Source organism: Pristiophorus japonicus, chromosome 3 (genome assembly GCF_044704955.1).
Source record: "Pristiophorus japonicus isolate sPriJap1 chromosome 3, sPriJap1.hap1, whole genome shotgun sequence".
Taxonomy (NCBI): domain Eukaryota; kingdom Metazoa; phylum Chordata; class Chondrichthyes; family Pristiophoridae; genus Pristiophorus; species Pristiophorus japonicus.
Window position 1 is genome coordinate 136,240,916 of NC_091979.1, and position 26,968 is coordinate 136,267,883.

Sequence of the window (26,968 nt, forward strand, 5' to 3'; positions counted from 1 at the left end):
GAATGAATTAGTTCAGGCTGGAATACAAAGTTGTGTAATTTTTTTTCAGAATTTGTTATTTGTTCCAATCCTATGCATTCTTATACTGAATTATATTATTTAAAACATGCTTAATCCACAGAAACATCATCTTGAACTGTGAACCACTACTATTAATAACATTGTAATTTTGTTTTTAAAAAGATGGCAATCATATAAAGGCAAAATGTTATGACTTAGATAAGCCAACATCTTCAAACTCCTGACCAAAGAGTAACCTATTTTCATTGGGCTCAATTTTCCCGAAAGCTTTTTTTTGGCGTACTAGAAGAGTTACGCCTGTATTTTGAGTGTCCAAGTATGCCAAAATAAAATGTTCTAAGTTTCCCCGTTTGATTTCTTAATTTTGACACAGTCTAACCTGTGCTTTAGTTTTGGGGGTGGAGCCTTGATCTGCGCCAAAAAGATTGGGTTGCTATGGTAACCAGGGACATAATGCGGACTGAGGCTGGAAAGTGACACAGCTCAGCTCGCAACCTACACAAGCACATTAAAATACATTACAGCAATGTCACAAGCACATTAAAATACATTACAGCAATGTCACAAGCACATTAAAATACATTACAGCAACTTACCTCCATTAAATTATTAAAGTTCCCCCCCCCCCCCGCCCCTATCCCGAGCTGAACGGCCTCCCGGTCCATTCCCCCGCCCCTATCCCAGGCCGAATGGCCTCCTCCCTTCCGGTCCCTGCACCTAACTATACCCGAAAGGCTTCCTCCCTTCTCTCCCCCTCTCTCCCACTTCTCCTACTGCTGCTATCCGGGCATCTGCTGCACTTGCTTGCGCCGATTTCCTTAACTCTCCAGGTTTTTCTACAGAGGCTACATACGCTGGCCTAAGAAGAACTGGAATAACTCTCAGCTGGCCAAACTTGCCTAATTGGCCAGAATTGGCGTAGATGGCAGGTTACGCCCCCTTTGGCTGAAAAAAAAAGTACCCAAAAAAATCGTAACTAACCGAGTTACACTGGTGCAAGTTGAGCGGGGAAACTGTGTTTTTTAAATTTGGGCCAAAAAAAGCAGCCTGCGCAAAAAAAAGGCGCAAATCACTGGGGAAAATTGAGCCCATAAAATGGTACTTACACTCATTTACTCTGCACAAACATATGCAGGGAGGTTTCTTGTTACATTACAAATAGTTTCCAGTGTACAGTAGCAGAGTCAAACGGGTCTCAATGATTTTATAACAATGTTTAAAATGAGAAAGGACCGATGTGCTGAGCTAAGAAAAGAACAGATGAGCACTCAGTTTACACTAACTGTAAACATATGGACTGGGATTTTACGTTTCTGTGCTTTCCAGCACATTAAAATGAACGGGGCTGGCCATACAGTCAACTTATTAAACCACAAACACCAGAATTATATATAAGGTTGCAGTGTTCAGTAAGAAGTGTTTGGCAGATCTTTTTTGTTTGTATGCTGGACGATCAATGTGATGATGGAATTTGCATTGAAATGTACAATTTCACTGTAAAAATATTATTACATCACCTGTTCTCTGACAGTACAGACAGTGCTGATTAAAAAAAAAACAGCAGAAAATCTGATCTGCCGCCTCTGGTGAATAAAAAATTTGTTGGCTATTATTTTTCAATGCTTTTATCCAGGAGTACTGGCTATGCACAGCATATGGTGCAAGTTACGAAACAATTTGTTACAGCCAGCTCCTTAAAAGCCCTGTGACATCTTGAAATTTGCATCTTTCTGACATTGCCTTCTATGGTGGATGTGAGCATGCAGATATTGACAACATGCTACTGTGTTCACTAACATTGCTTTTGCAAACAAGAAAACAGACTAAACATGGCCGTTTAAAAGTGAAGAGTGTGGCATCTTCAGTTCAAGCGTAATTTAAATTCCAAGAGATAGCAAGGCTCCTTGTGACAATCTGATTCTCTTCAGTTTGAACGTTTCCTGTATTTTCAGCCAATTTTAGGGCTATTGCCTTTTGGTTCCTGAAAGTTAAAATAAAGTAATTTAAGTGTGAGATTTACTTAAATCTGCTTGTAGAAATGTTCAACATGTTTTCTTTATGGCACTTAATGTATACAATATGTTCAGTAAAACTGGGAAGGATGTAGCATGGGTCCTTCTGTAGGCTTCATTCAGGATACTTTATTTCTGTGACATTCAGAAACTGAAGACATCATAATGAAATGTATCAAAGCAGCAACTAACAAGCAAGGCACGCAAATCACTTACCTGAGTTAAAAAATTGTATTTATGAATGAAGCCAAACTTCCACACTTAAAATAGATCTTTGTGGAGTATTCCAAAATAGTCCTTCAGTACAGAATGGTGGTTAAAGGGGAACGAGTGTTCAGGGGAGTAGTTTTTTCTTCAATACTCTTTTTATTAAAGAAAATAATACACTGACTAAATTACTTTGCCTTTTTTTGGTTTGACATCAATTTTATTGCTGTTGAAGTCTCTCAAATAGAATCTCCCTCCTTGTTATGTTGTTCCCGTGATGTAAAGTTCTCACGTGTCCTGGAGCAGCTCCACTGTGAGCAGTGGATAATGTGACTGCAAGCTGACCTGAGGGCTGTTCTCAAACCACCTGACTGAAGAAAGCCACCTGACACGATGGACTGAGAAACCAGGCTGGCTTGAAGGTGTGCTCGCCACCGTTTGCAATGAAGTCACTTCAGGGTATTTCCCGTAACTGGCAATGCCAGAGTGGTCCATCGAAGAGGGGGCCTCGGTGGTAAAAGATTTTCTCTGACCTTAATATGGTTATGACATCAGAAACATAACAGGAAGTGTTCCTTTGATTGGAATAGCTTTACAATATTGCTACAAATAACAAACATAGGAATTAGACTAGGAATTGTTCGCTCCACGTCAACAAGAAAACCAGCATTTACATTGAGTTTATAAAAGGGGAGAAATGCTTTGAACAAAATGTACTCCTGCAGGACTTTCAATCCTCTTTAATAGTGAAATGAAGAGTATGGTGCTTGAAAACAAAACAAGTATTAATTATATTGGAACAGTAGGAATTTTCACTCTTTAGCTATGTGTTTATATGTAGTATTCTATCAGTCTAGCTTTTAAATTATTTTAAAAGGTCATCCTCCAACATAACAAAACAGATTATCTGGTCATTATCACATTGCTGTTTGTGAGAGCTTGCTATGTGTGAATTGGCTGCTGCGTTTCTCACATTACAACAGTGACTACACTTCAAATGTACATCATTGGCTGTAAAGCGATTTGAGACGTCCGGTGGTCGTGAAATATGCTATATAAATCCAAGTCTTTCTTTCTTTTTGTGTCACATCCCATATACACCGTTTGTGAGCCACTGGACTTGGAAGTGATCTGTCTGAAATTTGCAGTCTATGAGGGGATAAGGGATCTATTGAAGTGGGTTGGGAGGGAAGAGACTGACTGGAGAAAAGCTTTCAATAATAACCTCTGCTATTGACATTTACATTTGCCACTTTTGCTTTTCCTTTAAAAAAAAAGCTAGCAGTTTGCAGGCAACAATTTTCACCCGTTCAGCTAATTAAATTACTGGTGTCCTGAAGGCTCTAGTGACAGAATGCTGAACTATTATTTTGAGACCTAGGTCTGAACATTCAAAATTAGCTACTCCCACAGGGTGACTTTCACTGATTCCCAGCCACTAAAATTACAACTTTTCACTTAATGTAATGTATCAGTAGAGGGAGCTGTTACTTTTTTGGTTCAATGTCCATCCAGTACATGGATTTCCAAAAAGCGTTTGACAAAGTGCCACATAATAGGCTTGGCAGAAAAATTGAAGTCCATGGAATAAAAGGGACAGTGGCAGCCATGATACGAAATTGAGAGTAGTGGTGAATGGAAATAGAGAGTAGTGGTGAATGGTTGTTTATCGGACTGGATGAAGGTATATGGTGGTGTTCCCCAGGGGTCGGTTCTAGGACCACTACGTTTCTTGATATGTACTAATGACTTGGACATGGGTGTACAGGGCACAATTTCAAAACTTACAGATGATACAAAGCTTGGAAGTATAGTGAACAGTGAGGAGGAGAGCGATAAACTTCAGGAAGATATAGACAGGCTGGTGAAATGGACAGACACATAGCAGATGAAATTTAACGGAAAGTAGTCGCGGATGCATCGTGCGATTATGGGTGCATAGGGGAGTGTGTCACGGAGCGTGGATGCACTTGCTGTGAGTGTGGCGGAGGCCGCCTCCAGCGTTGCCCATGTCTCTCAGCAGTCCACTGAGACCATCACTGCCTAGCTAAACCGGGAAACGGCCTCAACAAGCGACAAGTGACAGCACATGCCATGGTTGACATGACATCACAGGCCAAAGCCACGCAAGGTCTTCGTGATGTCATGCAGACACTGGGTGCTGACATGTAATCTCAGACTGCAGCGGTTGAAGCGCAGACTGCATCGTTTCAGGCGCTCCCTGCATTTATGCAGTCTCAGAGTGCTGCCTTGCAAACAGTGTCTGCCGCTATCCTCTCTGTCTTCCTCACAGTTGGACGGGGAACAGACGGTACAGAAGCAGGTCAGCAATCTGTGGGGGAACATATTGCTCTTGATGCTCTGGTACTGCCCCAGCGGAGTGTCAGTATGCCGCAGGAAATGGAAGGTGCTGTCCTTCCTCATGATCACAGCATTCCAGCTCCTGCCACTGCCAGTCCGCCTTTGCACCCGACACAGCCTGTACCCCAGCCATCCCTCACTGCTGCCGCCCATCCTGAGGTGGTGCAGTCAGCAGTTGGGCCTTCCATGCCCACAGCTGATCCAGGGCATCCTCTGAGGCCACTGTCCTAGACAGACAGCAGCCCTCAAGCAACCCTGCTATCGGCACTGAGAAATGATTGAGGAGCAGTACGGAGGGGGATGAGGCAGAGCGGTGGGAAATGCCAATGGAAAATCCACTGATGAACGGTGTCCCCATGGGTCCCATGTACATAATGGTGTCAATTTTCTTCATCTGTTTTATAATTTAAAGGTGCGTGTGCTCCTTTTTGTATTATTTGAAGGTGTGGTGCTTTCATGAAAAAGTCTAAGGTCTGATGTTTCTTTTTTTTTGAAGGGGTGGCTGCTCCATGTTGATTTATTTGAGGGTGTGGGGTTTTTGGGGATGTTACAGCTGTGTGTTAAATAAAGTGTTACTTTGACTGTCTCCTTCAGCCTTTGGTGTATAACTGTGGGCTTGTCATGGAGATGTGGCATTAACGTGGCAAAATGCGCAGTCATTATTAGCTGCACTCCTCAGCTCCCTCCATTAAAGCAAAGTGCTCCCTTATGAGCCGCCACCAAATAGCCTGCCACCGCTAACATTTGCACAATGCCTCCTCTGTGGCTACTGTTGGTCCTTGTCGTCTTGTTGGACATTCGGGTCACTAGCAGCCTCCTATTTCTGTTCGTCCTCCTCCTCCCCATCCCCCTTGGCAAAGCCTGGGCCCTCATGATGGCCAAATTGTGCAGCATGCAGCACATCACAATGAATAGTGAGACCTGTTGAGGGGAGTATTGAAGGCTGCCTCCAGAGCGGTCCAGGCATCGGAATCACTGCTTCAGCAGCACTATTGTCTGCTCTATGATGCTGCGGGTGGAGGCATGGCTCTCAATATAGCGCTGCTCCGGCTCTGTGGTGGGGATGCGGAGGGGGTTCATTAGCCAGATGGCCAGGCCGTATCCTTGTCCCAGAGTAGCCAGCCTCGGCCTTGCTGTGGGGGAAACAGTAGAGGTACCATGCTCTCTTGCAGGATCAAGGCATCATGTGCGCTTCCAGGATAGCGAGCATTGACTGCGAGGATGCGATGCATGTGGTCGCACACCAGCTGCACATTTAGGGAGCGGTATCCCTTTCTGTTTCTGAAGACCTCTGCACTCTGGAATGGTGCTCGCAAGGCTATGTGCGTTCAGTTAATTGCTCCTTGCACCCTCGGGAAGCCCACATGAGTACTCATCTTGTTTCTCCATGGTCATCGGGAAGGTAAAGAAGTCCATTTGATGGGTGTAGAGAGCCTGTGTGACATCGCGGATGCAGCGATGTGCTGCAAATTGTGAGAGCTGCATAAGTCCCCTTTTGTCGCCAGGAAGGAGTCGGAGGCATAGAAGGTGAGTGCCACCATGACCTTCACTGCAATGGGCAGAGCAATCCTGGTGCCAATGTGAGGCTGCAGGTCTTCCTGCAGGAGATGGCATATCTCTGTAACAACTTCCTTTTGAAAGCGCAGCCTTCTGACACACTGCTCCTCGGACAATTCCAGGCTGCCATCGGTAAAGCCGTGGGGGGTAAAGCCTCATGCTCCGATGTCTGGGGCTCTCCTCCTTCGGCCAGCGACATCGCCAACAGCCCTGCTCGCTTCACAATGCCTTGCTAGAATGCAATGTTGGGGAACTAGTAATGGCCCATTAAAGTTTTAGAAATCACTTTTTCTCAAATTCTACTGTTATGTCCGTCTGCCGCTGCAAACTCAGAGGCTCACCACCATGCTGTGTGTAAACATTGCACTGACTGTGACCTCCGAGGGAAACACTTCCTCATCCCTTTAAGTAGCCACTAGTTAATGATTCTGCAAGCCTGTACTGATTGTTTTTTCAGACGTTGTTATTGGAGGGCACTTAATGAGGTGCACACACCCAATTTAGCGACCGGGGCGCAAGCATACGCGTTGCACCAGGACTGATGTCATGATCGGAGTGATTGTCAGCAGCCAGGCACTAGCAGTTTGTGCCCCCGGTAAACTTCTAATGAATTTTCCGTCAGGGCGCTAAAAGCTGCGCACCCAGTCAGTAAGCTCGGACGCTCGCATTCATGCCCCCTCTGGCCGCTAACTGAGGCTATAGACAACTGAAAATCCAGCCCTTGGTGTATAATAGTATATTTGTACAGCATAATTACTATTAATTTTAAAGTTTGTGCTGTTCATTATATTCACTAAGTCAGAATCTTCTGCTATATTTAACTTTGGGGGTGAAATTAGATAGTGCAAAAAAACAGGCGCAGGCATCGTGATGTGAGCTATGCCCGTGCCCATTCAAAAAGTGCAGACAGCTTGTCAATTTGGTGCTACCTGCTAATTAACATGATAGGAGCGCTCAGCCCAGCAAGGAACGGCTGCTGAAAAGGTTGTGCGCTCAGCAGGGAGCCGAAGTTCGCGAGCTAGCCTGCTCCTCTTAAAGGCAGTCTGCATCTCTTAAAGCTGAGCTGCCTCTGCACATAAATATTTTTAAATCCTTCAGAACTAAGCTGTCTGCAGCTCTTAAAGTTGACCTGTCTTCTGCATATAAAAATTGCTAAAAGTGCTTCAGCACTAACACAAATGGCTCAACAGGCCAGAGAAAGGTTACCCAGGGTATCGGACACAGCACTCCAGCTTTATGCAGGGGGCCAACACTGCAAGAGAGGTGCACGATCCACAAGGGGTCAGGAGGCCCACCAGAAAGAATAATGTGAGACCTGATCGCCAAAGCCATCACTTACAACCGTATCGCCCCAGGATCTGGCTCCAGTGCCCAAAGAAGTTTCATGACCTCAGACAAGTGGTCAAGGTCAGTGAATGCATCTTCAAAAGCCGTCTTCTACCAACTGCACTATTAGACTCACACACTGCTCAATGCAGGACACCCCCGGCCATCACTCACCTGTCAACCATCTCTATTAAACACGAGGCACACCTCACAATCCTATCTTAACCTAATCCCCTTGAAGGAGATGGTGCTGGCCATTCTTGGCAGGGGCATTGCTGAGCCCTTCGCCAGAGGCGAGGTTGACGGAATACAAGATGCTGGTATCCTCATACGTTATCCTCCTTCTCACATCCATCTTCCCCCTCAGCCCACAATTTCTTCTGATGTACAAGCTGCACAAGGGAAAAGCATGCACCTCTTGGTTTCTCCTCCTCCCTTCACCACAAGCCTACCTTTGTGCTTTCATAATTTCAAAAACCCAAGAAGTCAAGCCTGCTCAACCAGTAGAAGAGGAGGAGAAGGAGGAAGAGGAAGAAGAAAAAGTAGCACCGTCACTTGATTTCACATTCCCAGCCACCAAGTCCTCGAGGTTGTCATGCAAGGCCATCTGCAATGTCCCCCACTGAAAGTCAGCAGCCTTCCACTAGCCATTCTGTAACCATTGCGAAGGCACAATCAAGAAACTCACTAAGGAAATGCACAAGGATGATTCATTGATTTTTTTAAGTATTATTGGAAGCATATATGGATAAAGTTGAATTGGAAAGTTTGCTTTGTGGGGGCTTTTATTTCAGCATTGTGGCCAAGAGGACTCTGTGATGGTCAGCAACAGAGGGAAGGTAAGATGCCGGACAAATGTTGAAAGGGGAACTGGGATTGTGTTCACTGGTACCGCAGGTGGGTGATTTGATCGCGGATATCCCGGCCAGAGTGGGGCTGTCTGGGTTGCCTCCAATGTTCCCTTCAAGCTGCAGTCTGGAGCTCCCGCACAGCTGGCTCACTGGCTTTTAAATGCAAAAACCATACACGTGCAGATTTTTGAATGGGTCGTGCAGTCCATTAAAGGTTCTGCACAGCCCAAAGGAAAATTAGACAGAACTTTGGTTGCCTCCTTCCTTCTGCTTTTTTCTCCTCTGCTTCCTCTTCCGTCTGTGAGCAGCTTCTCTGCTTGGCTGCCTCTGCTCCATCTCCAAGTGATACTGCAGCCCAATGGGTATTAAAAGTAGAGCCACCAGGACTGGGAACAAGTGGTCTTCTCAGAGACTTTCCTTTAACAGCCAGATCTTTGCAAATGTCCAGCAACATGCCTTGCATACTTTGCTAACTTTTTAAATGTATCACACCAAGCCACGACTCCAATAAAATGTAAAAAAAAGTCCAAAAACAAAAATCTAAACTTACCTGAAAGTTGTGTGTGTCCCTTTAAGAAATGCTGGCAGTGTCTATGTTGTACTGCTGTATGCACGTTCTTCCATGTGTGGTTTGGATAGTGTGGTATTAAGAGTGGCGACATTGAAAATCACAGATCGTGCGTCAATTCAGGCGTTGTACATCAATTGACGTCACGATCTGCAACATTTAAATATGTGCGTTGAGCGCAGGCAATGGCAGCACTGCCAACCTGCCCAAAATGGCAATTGCATGTTCCGCGTCGGACGCTGGTGAAAGTGAGGCGGCCTTCATTTTTTTCTGCAAAACCAGTTTTAAAAGCCGGCACTAAGAGGCCCAATTTCTAGCCAATATCTCCACCAGCTTCTATTACTGTATTAAGCAGCACAAGAACAGAGGTTCTTGGTTCACTGCATATACCTTTTCTGCAGGACCGACGACACATCTGTTTGCTGTCAAAATTGTTCTGATTTCCTCCACATCCACTATAGATAAAGGTCTCGCAGTTGTCAATGTAATGGTTGTAGAAGTATTTGTTTATGGATGCATTGCAGTCACCTTTGTCTGCAGGGGCCATACAGAAGGTTGGGAGATCAGAACGCAAATCTGTTGAGGCAAAGATAATAGAGCAATTAAGCCTGGCATACTTGATGTCCAGAAAGTAACACCAAAATGATTTTCAATTCCAAGATAAATTGTGGTCTATGTGATATTCTCCAAGCTGCAGTGATCATCTACTGCCCCCATTGTGCGGTAGAAATTCAATCATCAATCTGCCATTTTTAATATCACACAGTCACTTTGGAGACGCCCAGGAGGACCACACAGCTTCAGGGAGGATTCTTGTGGTTCTGCCACTAACTTTTGCTGCCTCAGTTAAAACACTCCGGGGGCAATTTTAGCCCCAGTAGCACTTCTGAGAGCCGTTAACAGGGCGGAGGAGACTTTTCAACTGGGGGAGGGGGGTACTAGCCGGGAGTTTGCGGAGGTGCTGGCATGGTAGTGTCGCGCCCCATGGGTTGCAAAGCTGGTCAACATTCGATCTCAGCGCGCTCCTTAAAGGGGAGAGCCCAGCGCCCCAGGCCGTCATCTTTTTTATATTGCCGAATCTTGGGTTAGCTCTACAATGGCGGCCTAGCATGGGTGCCAGACTGCAGGTCCAGTCCCACGTAGTGGAGGGGTGTTGCTACATGGACCGCTTCCCTCAGTGCCCCGGTAACCGCCCCAAATGGTTCCTTTGAGGGGCGGTAAGCCGAATTCAGCAGCGAGGCGGGATTTCTGTGCTGTGGGCAGGAAGTCCCGGCCCCAGATGGTTACTGCCCCCAATCGGGACGCAGGCAATTTTGCCTTTTTTCCCACATTAAACATTCCTGATTTTTAAAATTACTTTCAAATGTATTTTTAATTACTTCTTTGCAACAGGTTGCAGTATTTTACATTGTAAAATAGAACAAGGCCCCGATTTTAACTGAGGTGGGAGTTGTCCGGGTGGGCGGTTCGAAGCGGAGAACAAACTGCCCCGACCTCTGCAGCGTAAGGCCCACAAAATCTTAATACCTGCCCAAAACTGTCAGGAAGTGGCAGTCCAGCCAATTGTCCTTTCTCCTTATAGTTATCCATACTACCCTGTTTCCCAGCCAACTTACAATATCTGACTGTTTTTCCTTTATATTTAATAGCGTTTGTTAGCTTCCTCATCAACTAAGCTGGCTTTCTCTCTGCTAAGTCCTCAGTCTCTCTAACCTCCTCGGTGCTCGATTAAAAGATTTTGAAACGTTTAAAATGATGGAATATACCAATACAGACCAACTTCCCCCCCAGACCCAATTCTTTCAGTCCCAACTCCTTTAAATAAAAGAAAAGTACTTGGATGCTCAGCCAAAATCTCACTCCAATGTAAATTTCACTCCCAGTCTCTGGAGACAAAGCATGCAGCTAACAAATGTGCATGCAGTCACTATTTTGTTCTGGTGGTGAGTTGGAGGAGCTCTCAACTGCCTATGCAGGTCAGTAAAGAAGTTTTCACACTCTGTTGGCTTATACTGACCTAACCCCACTTTCTGAACAACAGTACAAGATGTTCCAGACAGGGACCAATTTTACAAAATAATCGTCTGTGCATGGATGTGCTCATTGCATATGCATGGCATGATCCCAGCGAGATTCTCGCGATCAAGAGACATGGAGCAAACCCACACAATTTCAGGAGAGATCGCGGAGCAGAATTCTCTGTAGTGTGCCAAGCATTGTACAGTCTTCTGCTATCTGTTTACATTTCAACATGTGCTACCTCTTACCCCTCTTCAAAAGGATGAAGGAATACCAGCATTGAAATCTAGGGCTAACAGTCTGACTCTGTACCAACTGAGTTTTGGACACAAAATGACAGGCTTACAATTCCTCTATAATTATGCATTTAATGGAACAAACTTAAGAATAAATAAGGGGAATTTTGACTGTTGAATGCTTTTACAGTCAAAGTAATACATTCTAAATTGCTGTTACTGAATATCTGCTATAATGTTCCTATCCTTTCATTAAACTGCATCCATCTGATTAGGAAAATTCTCTTCCAATGTGCAATTGAAGAAGGGGTGCAGTGAGGAAGATTAGAGTTAACAGCAGTTTTCTGTTAATTCTGCGATGATGATTGCTGGCTGGCTGACAGCAAGGTCACTTTGTAAGATGCTTAGGCTGTGGTAATTTCTGAAAAATTACCAGCAAGTCTTGAAGATGACTTTCAGATAGCCATCCCTTAATAATATGAGAACGTGATGTGGTTTGAAAAATGCTAGAAGCTCTACATGGTGTGATGATTGTGTTCACAAATAACTGTCTCGATAAGGTGAAAATGAATGCATAATCAATTTTGAGTTAAGGTATAGCATTGATTGAAAAGCCAATTCCACAGACTGAAGAAAGACCATTTTGATCAGGAATATGGCCACATACACGCTAAACTGAGGATCATTCCCTCAATTTAAGCCATAGTCCACAACAAATACAATGGATATGTTGTTAAGGCCCCTCATTTACATAACAGACTTAATGCCTGTTTTAGGTGGCCCCCAAGGATTCCTGAAAAATAGCCTTAGCCAATTTCTGGTTGGACATTTTTCAGACGTCCTTGGGGTGCAGGACATTGTAGATTCATAGAATAGTACAACACAGAAGGAGGCCATTTGGCCCTCAGAGTCTGCGTGGCTCTTTCAAAGAGCAAACCAGTTCGTCCCACTTCTCCACTCTTTCCCCATATCCCTGTAATTCTTTCTCCTTCAAGTATTTTTCCAATTCCCTTTTGAAGGCTATTACTGAATCTGTATCTCACCCTATCAGGCAGTACATTCCAAATCCTAACCACTCATTGCGTAAAAACGTTTTCCTCATGACATCTGCGGTTCTTTTCCCAATCACCTTAAAATCTGTGCCCTCTCATTATCAACCCTTCAGCCATTGTACACGGTTTTTCTTTATTTACTCTATCTAAACCCTTCATGATTTAGAACACTATCAAATCTCCTCTTAGCCTGTGCTGCTCTAAGGAGAACAACACTAGCTTCTCCAGTCTATCCATATAACTGTAATCCCTCATCCCTGGAACCACTCTCATAAATCTCTTCTGTACCCTCTCCAAAGCCTTCACGTCCTTCCTGAAGTGTGATGCCCAGAATTGGACACAATACTCCAGCTGGAGCCGAACTAGTGTTTTATAAAGGTTTGGCATAACTTCTTGGCTTTTGTAATCTATACCTTGATTTATAAAGCTCAGGGGCCAAAATTGATGATGTCCCACAGGTGCCCGTTTTTCGGCGGTATTCGGGCGATCCGTGGTTTTTCATCGCCCGCTGCCGCTACAATCCTCCTGTGCAACTTTGATGGAAATGTAGTGGGCGCTAGCGGGAGTGGCGTGTAGTGGGCGGTGCAGGTCACGAGACTCGGCAAAGATCCGAGGCCGAGTTCTGTGCATGTGCAATTTATTTTTAATGCGCATACGCAATTTTTTTTAATGCGCATGCACGATTTTTAATTAAGGTCATTGAAATTTTTCCTGGGGGAGTGGGCTACAGATTGGTAAGTGAGTGTGAAGCTCAGGATCACAAAGGGCTTGGTGAGTGGGCTGTGATTTGGTGAGTGAATGTGGAGCTCAGGACCACAAGGGGCTGGGGGAGTGGGAAGGAGGAATGGTGAGTGAGTGTGGAGATCAGGACCACAAGGGGCTGGGGGAGTGGCTTGGGGATTGGTGAGTGAGTGTGGAGCTCAGGACCATAAGGGGCTGGGCGAGTGGGCTGGAGATTGGTAAAATAAAATTATTGATCTCAATTGGACTGTGTTGGAAGAGCTGAGAGTGTGTAATTCCAAGTGGATCTGAGAAACATTTTCATGAGAAGGATCCGTACCATCCGCTTAAGATCGGCTAAAATCAGGTAAGACCTTACTTTTCAGGACAGTATTTAGGGTGGGCAGTAAATGGATCTTAGTGATGAAATTTGTGTTTTTGGGGCCTTCTCTGATGGGCGGGCAGTATGGACTACCGCCGGCGGTAAATATCTCATGAATTTACCGCCGGTAGGAATATTTTTTTTGATCAAATTCGCATTTCTGGGCAGTAAGTGGGCGGTAATATGATGAATTTCCAGCCTTTGGATCCCATAGATTTTGATCCCGTCCAAAAAGCGACCATTCCCCACAACTCTCTGTTTACTATCCCTTAGCTAATTTTGTATCCATGCTGCGACTGCACTTTTTTATACCATCGGCTTCAATTTTGTCAACAAGCCTAATAAATGGTACTTTATCAAATGCATTTTGAAAGTCTATAAACACGTCAACTGCACTGCCCTCATCCACCCTCTCTGTTACCTTATTAAAAGTCTCAACTAAGTCAGCCAAACATAATTTCCCTGAAGAAATCGATGCTGTTTCTCCTTTATTAGTCCATGTTTGTCCAAAAGGCTGTTAATTTTCTCCTGGATAATTGTTTCTAAAATCTTCCCCACCACCGACTTTAAACTGACTGGCCTGTAATTGCCAGGTTTATCCTTCTCCCCTTTTTTGAACAAGGGTGTGACATTTGCAATCCTCTAGTCCTTGACACCGCCCCTGTATCTAAGAAGGATCAGAAAATTGTGGCCAGCACCTCCGCGATTTCTACCCTTAATTCCTTCAGCAGTGTAGGAACTGTTGGAAGTGTTGGTTGATCATTCCACATATGAATGCCATTTAAATTAAATTATTAAATGCTGCAGCTGAAATGGATGTTCACATATCACCCAAACTGATGATGTTTATTTCTCAAGCTACTCACATGTCCTTCCGAAAGGGGTGATTTCAATAGGATTCAAAAGCTGGTGAGTTCCATAACAGGCGGGCTATCTACATAAGAACATAAGAACTAGTAGGCCACCTGACCCCTCGAGCCTGCTCCGCCATTTAATAAGATCATGGCTGATCTGATCATGGACTCAGCTCCACTTCCCTGCCCGCTCCCCATAACCCTTTATTCCCTTATCGCTCAAAAATTTGTCTATCTCCGTCTTAAATATATTCAATGACCCAGTCTCCACAGCTCTCTGGGGCAGAGAATTCCATAGATTTACAACCCTCTGAGAGAAGAAATTCCTGCTCATCTCAGTTCTAAATGGATGGCCCCTTATTCTGAGAGGGCTCAATTTTCCCCAGTGATTTGTGCCGTTTTCTTTGGCCTCAGTTAAAAAATACAAGTTTCCCAAATCAATGTGCGCCAGTGTAACTCAGTTAGTAACGATTTTTTTAGGTTTGTTCTTTTGATGTGTCATAGGGGACATAACCTGCCACCCGTGCCAATTCTGGCCAGTTAAGCAAGTTTACTCCAATTTTTCTTAGGACGGCATATGTGGCCTCTGGAAAAACCTTCTGGTGAGTTAAGAAAATGGGCGCAGATAAGTAAATCAGCGCAGCAGATGCCCGGACAACAACAGCAGAGAGGTGAGAGAGAGAGTGGAAGAAAGGGGGGGAAGCCTTTCAGGCATAGTTAGGTGCCAGGACCCGGAGGGAGGAGGAAGTTTGGCCTGGGATAGGTGCAGAGACCGGAAGGCCAGTCAGGGATAGGTGCAGGGACCGGGACCGGGAGGCCATTTGGCCAGGGATAGATGCGGGGACGGGGAGGGGAGAGACCGTTCGGCCAGGGATAGGTGCGGGGACAAGCATCGTGAGGCCATTCGACCTGGGATAGGAACGGGGACGGGACCGGCATCGGTGGGGGGGGGGGGCGGAGATAGACTTTTGTCATTACACTTTAATAATTTAATGGAGGTAAGTTGCTCGAATGCTTAATGTGCTTGTGCAGGTTGCTGTGAGCTGGCTGCATGTTTCACTTTCCAACCTCAGGCCGCATTGTGTCCCTGGGTAACGTGGTAACCTGATCTTTTGGCGCAGATCTTGGGCTCCACCCCCAAAACTAAATGACAGGCTAGGCTTTGCCAAAAAAAAGAATTCAAACGGGGAAACTTGGATGATTTTTTTTTGCCATACTTGGGCCCCACAAAAATGGGCATAACTCTTCAAGTACGCCAAAAAACAGCTTTGGGGAAAATTGAGCCCTATATCCCCTAGTTTTAGTTTCCCCTATGAGTGGAAATATCCTCTCTGCATCCACCTTGTCGAGCCCCCTCATTATCTTATAAGTTTCAGTAAGATCACCTCTCATTCTTCGGAACTCCAATGAGTATAGGCCCAATCTATTCAACCTATCTTCATAAGTCAACCTCCTCATCTCCGAATCAACTTTGTGAACTTTCTCTGAACAGTCTCTAATGCAAGTATGTCCTTCCTTAAATATGGAAACCAAAACTGTATGCAGTACTCGAGGTGTGGCCTCACCAATACCCTGTACAATTGCAGCAGGACTTCTCTGCTTTTATACTCCATCCCCCTGGCAATAAAGGCTAACATTCCATTTGCCTTTCTGATTACTTGCTGTACCTGCATACTAACTTTTGGGGAACACTCTGTACTGAAGCACATTGCAATTTTTCACCAATTAAATTAAAATTTGTTTTCTATTTTTTCTGCCAAAGTGCAAAACCTCACATGTTCCCACATTATACTCCATCTGCCAAATCTTTGCCCAATCACTTAGCCTGTCTATATCCCTTTGCAGATTTTTTGTGTCCTCACAATTTGCTTTCCCACCCATCTTTGTAGCAAACTTGGCTACATTACACTCGGTCCCTTCATCCAAGTCAGTAATATAGATTGTAAATAGTTGAGGACCTAGCACCGATCGCTGCGACACCCCACTAGTTATTGTTTGTCAATTGCAAAATGAACCATTTAGCCCAACTCTCTGTTTTCTGGCAGAGTTGTTCTGTTCAGTGGAGAATTCCTGTTGTGTATGGAGAAAAGTCAGACTGAACAATGTGAGCTCAAAGTAAAGTGTGACCTTAGTCTTTTATTGCAGGTCTTCAAAGTGCCTCTCTAACCTGTGAAGCCTTCTTAAATACCTGTGCTCCCAAGGGATTATGGGATCCCTTGGGACTCCGGGGAATGAGCCCTCTGGTGGCTGTACAAGTAAATACAAGTCCACATATATAACAACATTCCACCGCAAAGACAATAGTGTAACTATTTACAATGTGAGTCAATCTGGGGCCCTTCTTGCCCTGGTTGATCGTCTCGGTGTGAAAGCTGGTGTTGTTGAATCATTTGTTGGGCCCTCGCTGGGCTGATGTGCAGCTGGCCTTGCTGGGCTGCCTGGTGTGTTGGACCCTGCAGGGCTGCTGTGGATGATGGGTTCTGCTTCGTGCTCAACCGTGGTGTCGGTTGCCACTGTGTGTATGTTGGGGGATCAAAAAAGGTAGGGTTCAAGGTGGGTTGCTCAGGATAGTCCCTGAATCTGGGTTTGATTTGGTCCAAGTGTTTCTGGTGAATGAGTCCATTTGAAAGTTTGACCCGAAACACCCTGCTCCCCTCTTTGGACACGGCAGTGCCGGGAAGCCACTTGGGACCTTGTCCATAATTTAATACAAATACAGGATATTGACTTCAATCTCGCATGACACATTTACGCTATCATAGTATGCACTTTGTTGAAGCTGCCTGCTTGCTACCTTTTCATGTAGATCAGGGTGAACTAACAAGAGCCTTGCCTTAAGTGCTCTTTTCATGAGCAGTTCAGCAGGTGGGATCCCAGTGAGCGAGTGGGGTCTCGTGCGGTAGCTAAGCAGCACTCGGGATAGGCGAGTCTGCAATGAGTCTTCAGTTACCCTCTTCAAGCCTTGCTTGATGGTTTGCACTGCTCTCTCTGCCTGACCATTGGATGCTGGTTTAAACGGGGCAGATGTGACATGTTTCATCCCGTTACGGGTCATGAATTCTTTGAACTCAGCACTGGTAAAACATGGCCCGTTGTCGCTCACCAGGACATCGGGTAAGCCGTGTGTGGCAAACATGGCCCGCAGGCCTTCAGTGATGGCACCGGACGTGCTTGCCGACATTATCTCACATTCAATCCACTTGGAGTACACGTCTACAACCACATGGAGCATTTTATCCAAGAACGGGCCTGCATAGTCGACGTGTACCCTAGACCACAGTTTGGAGGGCCAAGACCATAAACTTAGCGGTGCCTCCCTAGGTGCATTGCTTAACTGTGAGCATGTATTACATCTGTGAATGCAGGATTCTTAGTCCGCATCGATACTGGGCCACCACATGTGGGATCTGGCTATCGTTTTCATCATTACGATGCCTGGGTGGGTAATGTGGAGGTCATTGATGAAGGTGTCTCTGCCCTTCTTGGGGACCACTACTCGATTGCCCCACAGAAGGAAGTCTGCCTGTATAGACATTTCATCTCTGCGCTGCTGGAACGGCTTTATCTCTTCCTGCATTTCCACTGGGACACTGAACCAGCTCCCGTGAAGCACACAGCTTTTGACTAGAGATAATAATAAGGGGTCCTGGCTTGTCCAGGTTTTGATCTGCCGGGCAGTGATGGGTGATTGCTCACTCTCAAATGCTTCCATAACCATGGCTAGACCTGCCGGCTGCGCCATTTCAACCACTGTGGTGAGCAATGGCAGCCTACTGAGAGCATCGGAGCAGTTTTCTGTGCCTGGCCTTTGGTGGATAGCGTAGTTGTATGCGGACAACGTGAGCGCCCATCTCTGGATGCGGGCCGATGCGTTGGTATTTATCCCTTTACTCTCGGAAAACAGGGATATAAGTGGCTTATGGTCAGTTTCTAATTCAAATTTTAGCCCAAACACTTATTGATGCATTTTCTTTACCCCATAGACACACGCTAACGCTTCTTTTTCAATCATGCTGTAGGCTCTCTCGGCCTTAGACATAAACAACCGGTTGCAGTTTCCCGAAATCATTAGCTTATTGCAATACACACCCGATGCCATATGACGACGAATCACACGCTCGTACCAAATGCTTACATGGATCATACAACACAAGCAATTTGTTTGAGCATAACAATTTTCTCGCTTTTACAAAGGCATTTTCTTGGCTTTTGCCCCAAAGCCATTCGTCCCCTTTTCATAGTAAGACATGTAATGTTCTAGCAGGGTGCTGAGACCCAGTAACAAGTTACCAAAGTAGTTCAAGAGTCCCAGAAACGACCGCAGTTCCATCACATTCTGTAGCCTCGGTGCATTCTCGATTGCCTCCATCTTCGCGTTGGTGGGCCTGATGCCGTCCGCCGCAATCCTCCTTCCCAGGAACTCCACTTCAGGCACCAGGAAAACGCACTTCGAGCATTTTAACCTGAGTCCTACACGGTTGAGTCGACTAAGTACCTCCTCCAGGTTCTGCAGGTGCTCGACTGTGTTCCGACCTGTGACCAAGATGTCGTCCTAGAAGACCACGGTGTGCGGGACTGACTTCAGTAAATTTTCCATGTTTCTCTGGAATATCGCTACCACTGATCGGATTCCAAACGGGCATCTGTTATAAACAAAAAGTCCTTTGTGCGTGTTGATGCAGGTGAGGGCCTTCGATGATTCCTCCACTTCCTGCGTCATGTAGGCTGAAGTCAGATCCAGCTTAGTGAACGTCTTTCCTCCCGCCAGCATTGCAAAGACGTCGTCGGCTTTTGGTAGTGGGTATTGGTCCTGCAGGGAGAAACGATTGATAGTTACTTTGTAATCGCCGCAGATTCTGACGGTGCCGTCTCCCTTGAGGACTGGCCTACTTGCGGAATTCGATTGGTGAAATGATGCCCTCTCGGTGCAGCCGGTCGAGCTCGATCTCTACCCTTTCTCTCATCATGTACGGTACTGCTCTCGCCTTGTGATGGATGGGTCGCGCCCCCGGAATTAGGTGGATCTGCACTTTTGCGCCTTGGAATTTCCCAATGTGTGGTTCGAACAGCAAAGGAAATTTGTTAAGACCTGGGCACACGAAGTGTCGTCAGCGGGCGATAGCGCTCAGACGTCGTCCTAGTTCCAGCGTATCTTTCCCAGCCAGCTCCTGCCGAGCAGCGTGGGACCATCACCCGGTACCACCCAGAGTGGTAGCTTGTGCACTGCTCCATCGTAGGAGACCTTTACGGTAGCACTGCCGATTACAGGATCAGTTCTTTGGTGTAAGTTCTTAGTCTCGTGCGAACTGGAGTTAAGATTGGCCTTGAGGCCTTGTTGCACCACAACCTTTCGAAAGTCTTTTTGCCCATGATGGACTGGCTCGCGCCCGTGTCCAGCTCCATTGACACTGGAGTCCATTTAATTCAACATTCAGCATTATCGGGGGACACTTCGTGGTGAATGTGTGCACCCCATGTACCTCTGCCTCCTCTATCTGAGGCTCTGGTTCATAGTGATCCTCCGTGGATATGTCCTCCTCTGCAACGTGGCAGTTTGCAGGTTTAACAAGCTTATCAGCTCACCTGCACACTCATTGGAGGTGTCCCATTGTTCCACAGCCCTTGCAAATGTATCCTTTGAATCGGCATGAATGGAAACAATGATCACCCCCGCGGCGCCAACAAGGTGTTAATGGCCTTGCATTCATCACCCTTGATGGTAGACTCAGACATTTGCGGATGTGTAGCTGCAGGTATGTGTGACCTGCCCTGTACGTTATGATTTGAAAACAACATCACTTTGTTCACAGTACTTATAGCAGCACTTGTGTGCTGAGAGATTTGCTTAGTATCGTCACTGGTGGCAATGAACGCCTGGGCTTTCGCTATGGCCTTACTCAAGGTTGGGTCTCTACAGTCAAAAGCTTGCGAAGTATGGTTTCGTGGCCAATGCCAAGTACGAAAATGTCTCTGAGCATGTGTTCCAAATGTCCTTCAAAATCGCAATGACCTGCAAGGCGTCTCAGCTCGGCGACATAACTCGCCACTTCCTGGTCTTCAGACCTTTTGTAGGTGTAGAACAGGTACCTCGCCATCAGAACGCTTTCCTTCGAGTTCAAATGCTCTCGGACCAGTGCGCACAAGTCGTCTTACGATTTCTCTGTGGGTTTCGCTGGAGTGAGCAGATTCTTCATGAGGCCATACGTTGGTGCCCCACAGACAGTGAGGAGGATCGCTCTATGTTTGGCAGCGCTCTCTTCCTCATCTAGCTCGTTGGCCACTAACTATTGGTCGAGTCACTCCACAAAAGTTTCCCAATCATCTCCCTCCGAAAATTTCTCCAGGATGCCCACTGTTCTCTGCATCTTTGGGTTCGCTGTATGTATCTCATCGCCAGTTGTTGTGTATGGAGAAAGAGTCAGACTGAACACTGTGAACTCAAAGTAAAGTGTGACCGTAGTCTTTTATTGCAGGTCTCCAGAGTGCCTCTCCAACCTGTGAAGTCTTTTTAAATACCTTTGCTCCCAAGGGATTAGGGGATCCCTTGGGACTCCTAGGAATGAGCCCTCTGGTAGCTGTACAGAGTAAATACAAGTTCACATATATAACAATTCCTACCAGAGCAGTGAATTCCTGCCAAATGTCACCTTTTTACTGGCCAGGTTAAAATGATCACAAATGAGTTTGGGCTTGCAAATGTATTAACACCTCCACTACCACAGCTGATAAAGAAGCGTTTGTCAGCTAATATTGCCAACAATGGGTGAATATCTTGAAATATTGTGTACTGACAACATAATTTGATGCTTGAGTGTCAAAGGAGTTGAATTAACAACAGTATTGGAACAAAAACACCCTACAAATTTACAGACAAAAATGGGGGAGCTATTTTTGTAGGCTGCATCTATTTGTACTAACTGAAAGGCAGCCGGTTCTCTGATTGGCTCTCCATTTTCACATGACCTATTGCTGATTGGTCCCCTTGGAGGATATGCCACACCCTGAAGTTCTTCTGGAATGTGTAACTGGAACCGCCCAGCCCAAATTCTGACTAACTTTCCAATTTGTAATTCGATACATTTTGACTTCAGAAGCCACAGAGGATAGATTTCCCCAAATGGCACCACGTTCCAGTCGAAGTCCTCCCCACCCTCCATAGATGGGGCATTGTGTGCGGATTGTTAACAGATTTATTGGGTATGAAGTGAATATTGACAGTGTCGTGACTTTTGGATTTCATCCACTCCAACAATGTCCCTTATAACACATGCACCGAGCTTGCACGCACTAGGGGGTTGGAAGGACGTGATCCGTCTTCTCTGAGTTCCCTCTCTCCCCTCTGATCCCCTCCCCCAAGCTCGCTCTGTTGCTCCCCCCAGCTCCTCCCTACCCTCAATGTCTCTCTACTCACGGAGCACTTTACGGTGCAGCTTGACACTTCACTCAAACTGGCGCTGAATGAGAAATGAACTACTCTTGGCTGGCCCACCTCTCACTCTCCCCGCCAGCCCACCTTTCGCTCTCCCCACCTCTCGCTCTCCCCACCTCTCGCTCTCCCCGCTGGCCCACCTCTCGCTCTCCTCGCCGGCCCACCTCTCGCTCTCCCCGCTGCCTCTCCCTCTCCCCGCTGCCTCTCCCTCTCCCCGCTGCCTCTCCCTCTCCCCATCGCCTTTCTCTCCACGCTGCCTCTTGCTCTCTCCGCAGCCTCTCGCTCTCCCCACCGCCCCGCTTCTCACTCTCCCCGCCGGCCCACCTCTCGCTCTCCCCACCGCCCCGCTTCTCACTCTCCCCGCCGGCCCACCTCTCGCTCGCCCCACCGCCCCGCTTCTCACTCTCCCCGCCGGCCCACCTCTCGCTCGCCCCACCACCCCGCTTCTCGCTCTCCCCACCGCCCCGCTTCTCGCTCTCCCCGCCGGCCCACCTCTCGCTCTCCCCACCACCCCGCTTCTCACTCTCCCCGCCGGCCCACCTCTCGCTCTCCCCACCACCCCGCTTCTCACTCTCCCCGCCGGCCCACCTCTCGCTCTCCCCACCGCCCCGCTTCTCACTCTCCCCGCCGGCCCACCTCTCGCTCGTCCCACCACCCCGCTTCTCGCTCGTCCCACCACCCCGCTTCTCGCTCGTCCCACCACCCCGCTTCTCGCTCTCCCCACCACCCCGCTTCTCGCTCTCCCCACCACCCCGCTTCTCGCTCTCCCCACCACCCCGCTTCTCGCTCTCCCCGCCGGCCCACCTCTCGCTCGCCCCACCACCCCGCTTCTCGCTCTCCCCACCACCCCGCTTCTCGCTCACCCCACCACCCCGCTTCTCACTCACCCCGCTTCCTGCACTCTTCACTCAAACTTTCGCTCAAACTGGTCCTGGCTGCTGCTGCCTGATCGGAGGCTGGGGGCTGCTGGAGCCTCAGGACTGCTGATGGAGCGGAGGCAATGGAGGCAACATGTGAGTCCGGTTCCGGATGGTTTCGGATTGAGCGTCGGGGGGGTCAGGGGGAGGAGGACACATGCACAAAAAGAGTTAATGGGAATTGTGTTGGGGCGGAGGGGGGGAGGGGGGGTGGCGGATTCGGTGATATTTTTCCTAATTTAGTGCAAATAGTTACTCTGTTTTTTGTATTGAGAAACCAAAGTGAAGTGCCAAGGCCCATAATGTAGAACATCACCAAATTTGAACAGAGGAAGAGAGAAGATAATACATTATGAAAATATGGGAATAGGTGTAAGCCATTTAGCCCCTCGAGCCTGTTCAGTCATACAATGAGATCATGGCTGATCTGTGACTGAACTCCATACACCCACCTTTGGCCCATATTCCTTAATACCTTGGGTTAACAAAAATCTATCAATCTCAAATTTAAAGTTAACAATTCACCCAGCATCAATTGCCATTTGTGGAAGAGTGTTCCAAAGTTCTACCACCCTTTGCATGTAGAAGTGTTTCCTAACTTCACAACTGAAAGGCCTGGCTCTAATTTTTAGGCCATGTCCCCGAGTCCTAGGGCTGCAATATTTGTGTTAATCATGAAAGTTGCCGGTGTCACTGGTAACTGGAGTTAATGGCCGCCACCTTAAACCGAGTAAATTTGTCTAGGAGGCTGGAGAATGGTTGCACAGTGCTTACCTTGTCCAGGCATCACCCTCCTGGGGCGTATGTGGAGACGTCTGAGGCGAAGTTCCCGTCCTGCAGTGCCGTTCGAACTTCGCACAGTCTCTGAGAGCGAGGCTGTGGAGCTCGCAAGGAATTGTGGGTGATTATAAGGGCTATGAATTAAAGGGGCAAGGCACTCAGATCTAATACAAATTAAAATGCAGTCAAAAAAAATGAAGTTCCAAATAAGGTTATTCAGCTCTTGAAGCTGAATTCCTTTCCGAACCTTAATAAAATGGAAAAGTGCTTCAGCACTAACATAAATGATTCAGCAAGTCAGTGAAGGGGCATATATGGTCTCGCAAGCAGCAGTCCAACTTTGTGCAAAGGGTCAACACTACAAGACAGGCCTTCTACCCACAGGGGCTAGGAAGCCCTCCAGAAATAAGGATGTGGGACTACAGCACCGGGGCCATCACTGCCAGCTGTGTCGCCCCCACCACCTGGCTCCAGTGCCCAAAGAAGCCTATGACCTCAGACCACTGGTCAAAGTCAGTGAATGCATCTTCAAAAGCCATCTCCTAACAACTGTACCACTAGCCTCACACACTGCTCAATTCCTGACCCCCACTCCCAATCACTCACCTACCAACAATCTGCACCAATCACAAGCCACATCTCCCATTTCTAGCTTCACCTCACCCCTTTGACTGAGACGGTGCTGGCCACCTTGGCAGGGGGCATGGCTGAGCCCTTGGTCAGCGGCTTGGGCTGAAAGGATAAAAGATGCTGCTATCCTCATACATTATCCTCCTTCCGGCATGCACCTCTTGCTTTCCTTCTGCCTTCCTTGTTTCACATACCCAAGAAATGCAGCCTGCCCAGCCAGCAGTTGACCAAGAAAAGGGAAAGGAAGATGATTGATTTGACACTCCCAACCACCAGCTCCTTAAGGTCCACCAGCAATTTGCACTCCACTGAAAATCAGCAGCCTTCCATCAGCCATGCAGCAGCCACTGGGATAGCACTGGGGTGGCTTTTATTTCAGCATCATGGCCAAGAGGACGCTGTGATGGTCAGTAACAGAGGGAAGGTAAGTGTAGGGCTAAGGTTGAAAGGGGAATTGGGTTTGCAGTCACTCGAACTGCAGGCAGATGATTCCAAGGGCAGAAAGGTGCTCTCTGGGATGCATCCTCCTCTTCTGGTTTTTCTTCTTCTGTGTCTTCCTCTTCCATCTGTGAGTGGATGCTGTAAATTTGAAATGAAAGCATAAAATGCTGGAAGTACTAAGCAGGTCAGGCAGCATCTCGGCCTGAGACCTGTACTCAATTTCTCTCTCCACAGATATTGCCTGACCTGCTGAGTATTTGCAGCATTTTCTGTCTTCTCAGAGGCCTTCCTTTACCATCCAAGGTTTTTCAAGCATCCAGCCGCACGCCTTACACACATAAAAAAAACTTTTAACATCTATTGCGGCATGCTACTATTTCATTAAATCAAGAAAACACAGTCCAAAAGCTTAAATCCAAACTTACCTGAATGATGATGTTTGCCCCTTTAAGAAGTATTGACATAGTTTATCTGGCTGAACTGAGCGCGAGGGTCGAAGTTCAGACTGGTGACGTCAATTCGGTGTTGCACGCCGATGGACGTCACCACGCCATTTTCTTCTCCAGGGCGCTGCCAGTTACCAGCTGTGCAAAGGGAACGTCGAAAATGGAGGACGCCACGGGACCCACCACAGCTGGCTAAAGAGCGGCAGCTGCCGGCAGCGGGTGGCATAAAGCCCCTGAATTTTTCGCCTCGAGACTCCTCAACCAGCAGAAACAGTTTCTTTCTATTTACTCTATCAGTTCCTGTTAATATTTTGAAAACTTCGCTCAAATCATCCCTTAATCTTCTAAATTAAAGGGAATACAACCTTAGTTTGTGTAATCTCCTTGTAGTTTAACCCTTGGGAGTACAGGAAATTCCAAGTTTGGGTTTTAAACACCTTACGATTGTGGAAGTAATGGGAAAGAGTCAGACTAGGATATTCTGCAGCAAGGAAGATCAAGCAGCTTACAAGGAAGAAACAGAAAAGTTCAGAGGAGTATTGTATTTCACAACTCCCACATGCATGTGAACGAGAATATGTTTCCTTCATTTAAAGATTTTACCCCCCCCCCGAAAGGAATTCTTAAGAAAAAAAATGGTCGGAAACTTTAGATGTCGCATGTGAAAGAAGAGTAAAAAGAGATGTGGCAATTCGGGGATCAATGAAATGATTTCTGCAGAAGCCACTGAGCTAATCAATGGTATCAAAGGCTACACAGAATTAGCAGTGCACAGGGCCCAGAATGTCCTACATCACACAATGTGTTATTTCTCATTGCACAATGTAAATCATTATCATGGTATAAAAATGTGGTCATTAACATTCCGGACATTTCAATGAAACTTTCTTTGCAAGGAAAACAAACAGCTTCAGATTTTTAAAAAATCAAAATATTTTCCTTCCCAGCATTTTAACTATTTTAAAAAAATGAAACAATAACCTCTTTTGGTACTTGCTGCTGTGTATGGAACTGGTTAAATTGTAGTCGGGATTCATTCTACAATATATTCACCCATCAGATTGCGCAAATCCTCCTCCTCATCATCATCATCATAGGCAGTCCCTTGAAATCGAGGAAGACTTGCTTTCACTCTAAAAGTAAGTTCTTAGATGACTGAACAGTCCAATATGAGAATTACAGTCTCTGTCACAGGTGGGACAGACAGTCGTTGAAGGAAAGGGTGGGTGGGGAGTCTGGTTTACCGCACGCTCCTTCCGCTGCCTGCGCTTGTTTTCTGCATGCTCTCGGCGACGAGATTCATGGTACTCAGCGCCCTCCTTGATGCACTTCCTCTACTTAGAGCGGTCTTTAGCCAGGGATGTTGTATTTTATCAAGGAGGCTTTGAGGGTGTCCTTGAAACGTTTCCTCTGCCCACCTGGGGCTCGCTTGCCATGTAGGAGTTCCGAGTTGTGCGTTTGCTTTGGGAGTCTCATGTCAACATGTGAACAATGTGGTCCGCCCAATGGAGCTGATCGAGTGTGGTCAGTGCTTCGATGCTGGGGATGTTGGCCTGAACGAGGACACCAACGTTGGTGTGTCTGTCCTCCCAGGAGATTTGCAGGATCTTGCGGAGAAAACACTGATGGTATTTTTCCAGTGATGTGAGGTATCTACTGTCTATAGTCCACGTCTCTGTGCCATATAGGAAGGCAGATATCATTTCAGCCCTGTAGACCATGAACTTGGGGGCAGATTTGAGGGCCTGATCTTCGAACATTCTCTTCCTCAGGTGGCCAAAGGCTGCACTGGCGCACTGGAGGCGGTGTTGAACCTCCTCGTCAATGTCTGCCCTTGCTGATAATAGGCTCCCGAGGTATGGAAAGTGGTCCATGTTGTTCAGGGTCGCGCCGTGGATCTTGATGACTGGGGGGCAGTGCTGTGTGGCGGGGTCAGGTTGGTGGAGGACCTTTGTCCTTCTTACGGATGTTTAGTGTAAGGCCCATCCTTTCGTATGCCTCGGTGAAGATGTTGACTATGACTTGGAGTTCAGCCTCTGAATGTGTGCAGGTGCAAGAGACATCCGTGTACTATAGCTTGACGACAGAGGATGGGACGGGGTCTTGGATCTGGCCTGAAGGCGACGAAGGTTGAACAGGTTTCCACTGGTTCAATAGTT

The 26,968-nt window shown here is 46.8% G+C and overlaps 1 protein-coding gene across 1 annotated transcript in view; it reads right to left on the bottom strand.

Annotated features, from left to right (window-relative positions):
• Positions 1 to 699: 699 nt before the first annotated feature.
• The window catches only part of LOC139258775 (carboxypeptidase inhibitor SmCI-like), an 89,639-nt gene continuing 63,370 nt past the window's right edge, over positions 700 to 26,968 (bottom strand). The window contains exons 4-5 of the mRNA XM_070874815.1: positions 9,294 to 9,479; positions 700 to 2,002 (exon numbers count right to left, since the gene is read on the bottom strand). Of these exons, the coding sequence (XP_070730916.1) occupies positions 1,986 to 2,002; positions 9,294 to 9,479 (203 nt within the window). The 3' untranslated portion in view covers positions 700 to 1,985. The remainder of the gene's footprint in view (positions 2,003 to 9,293; positions 9,480 to 26,968) is intronic.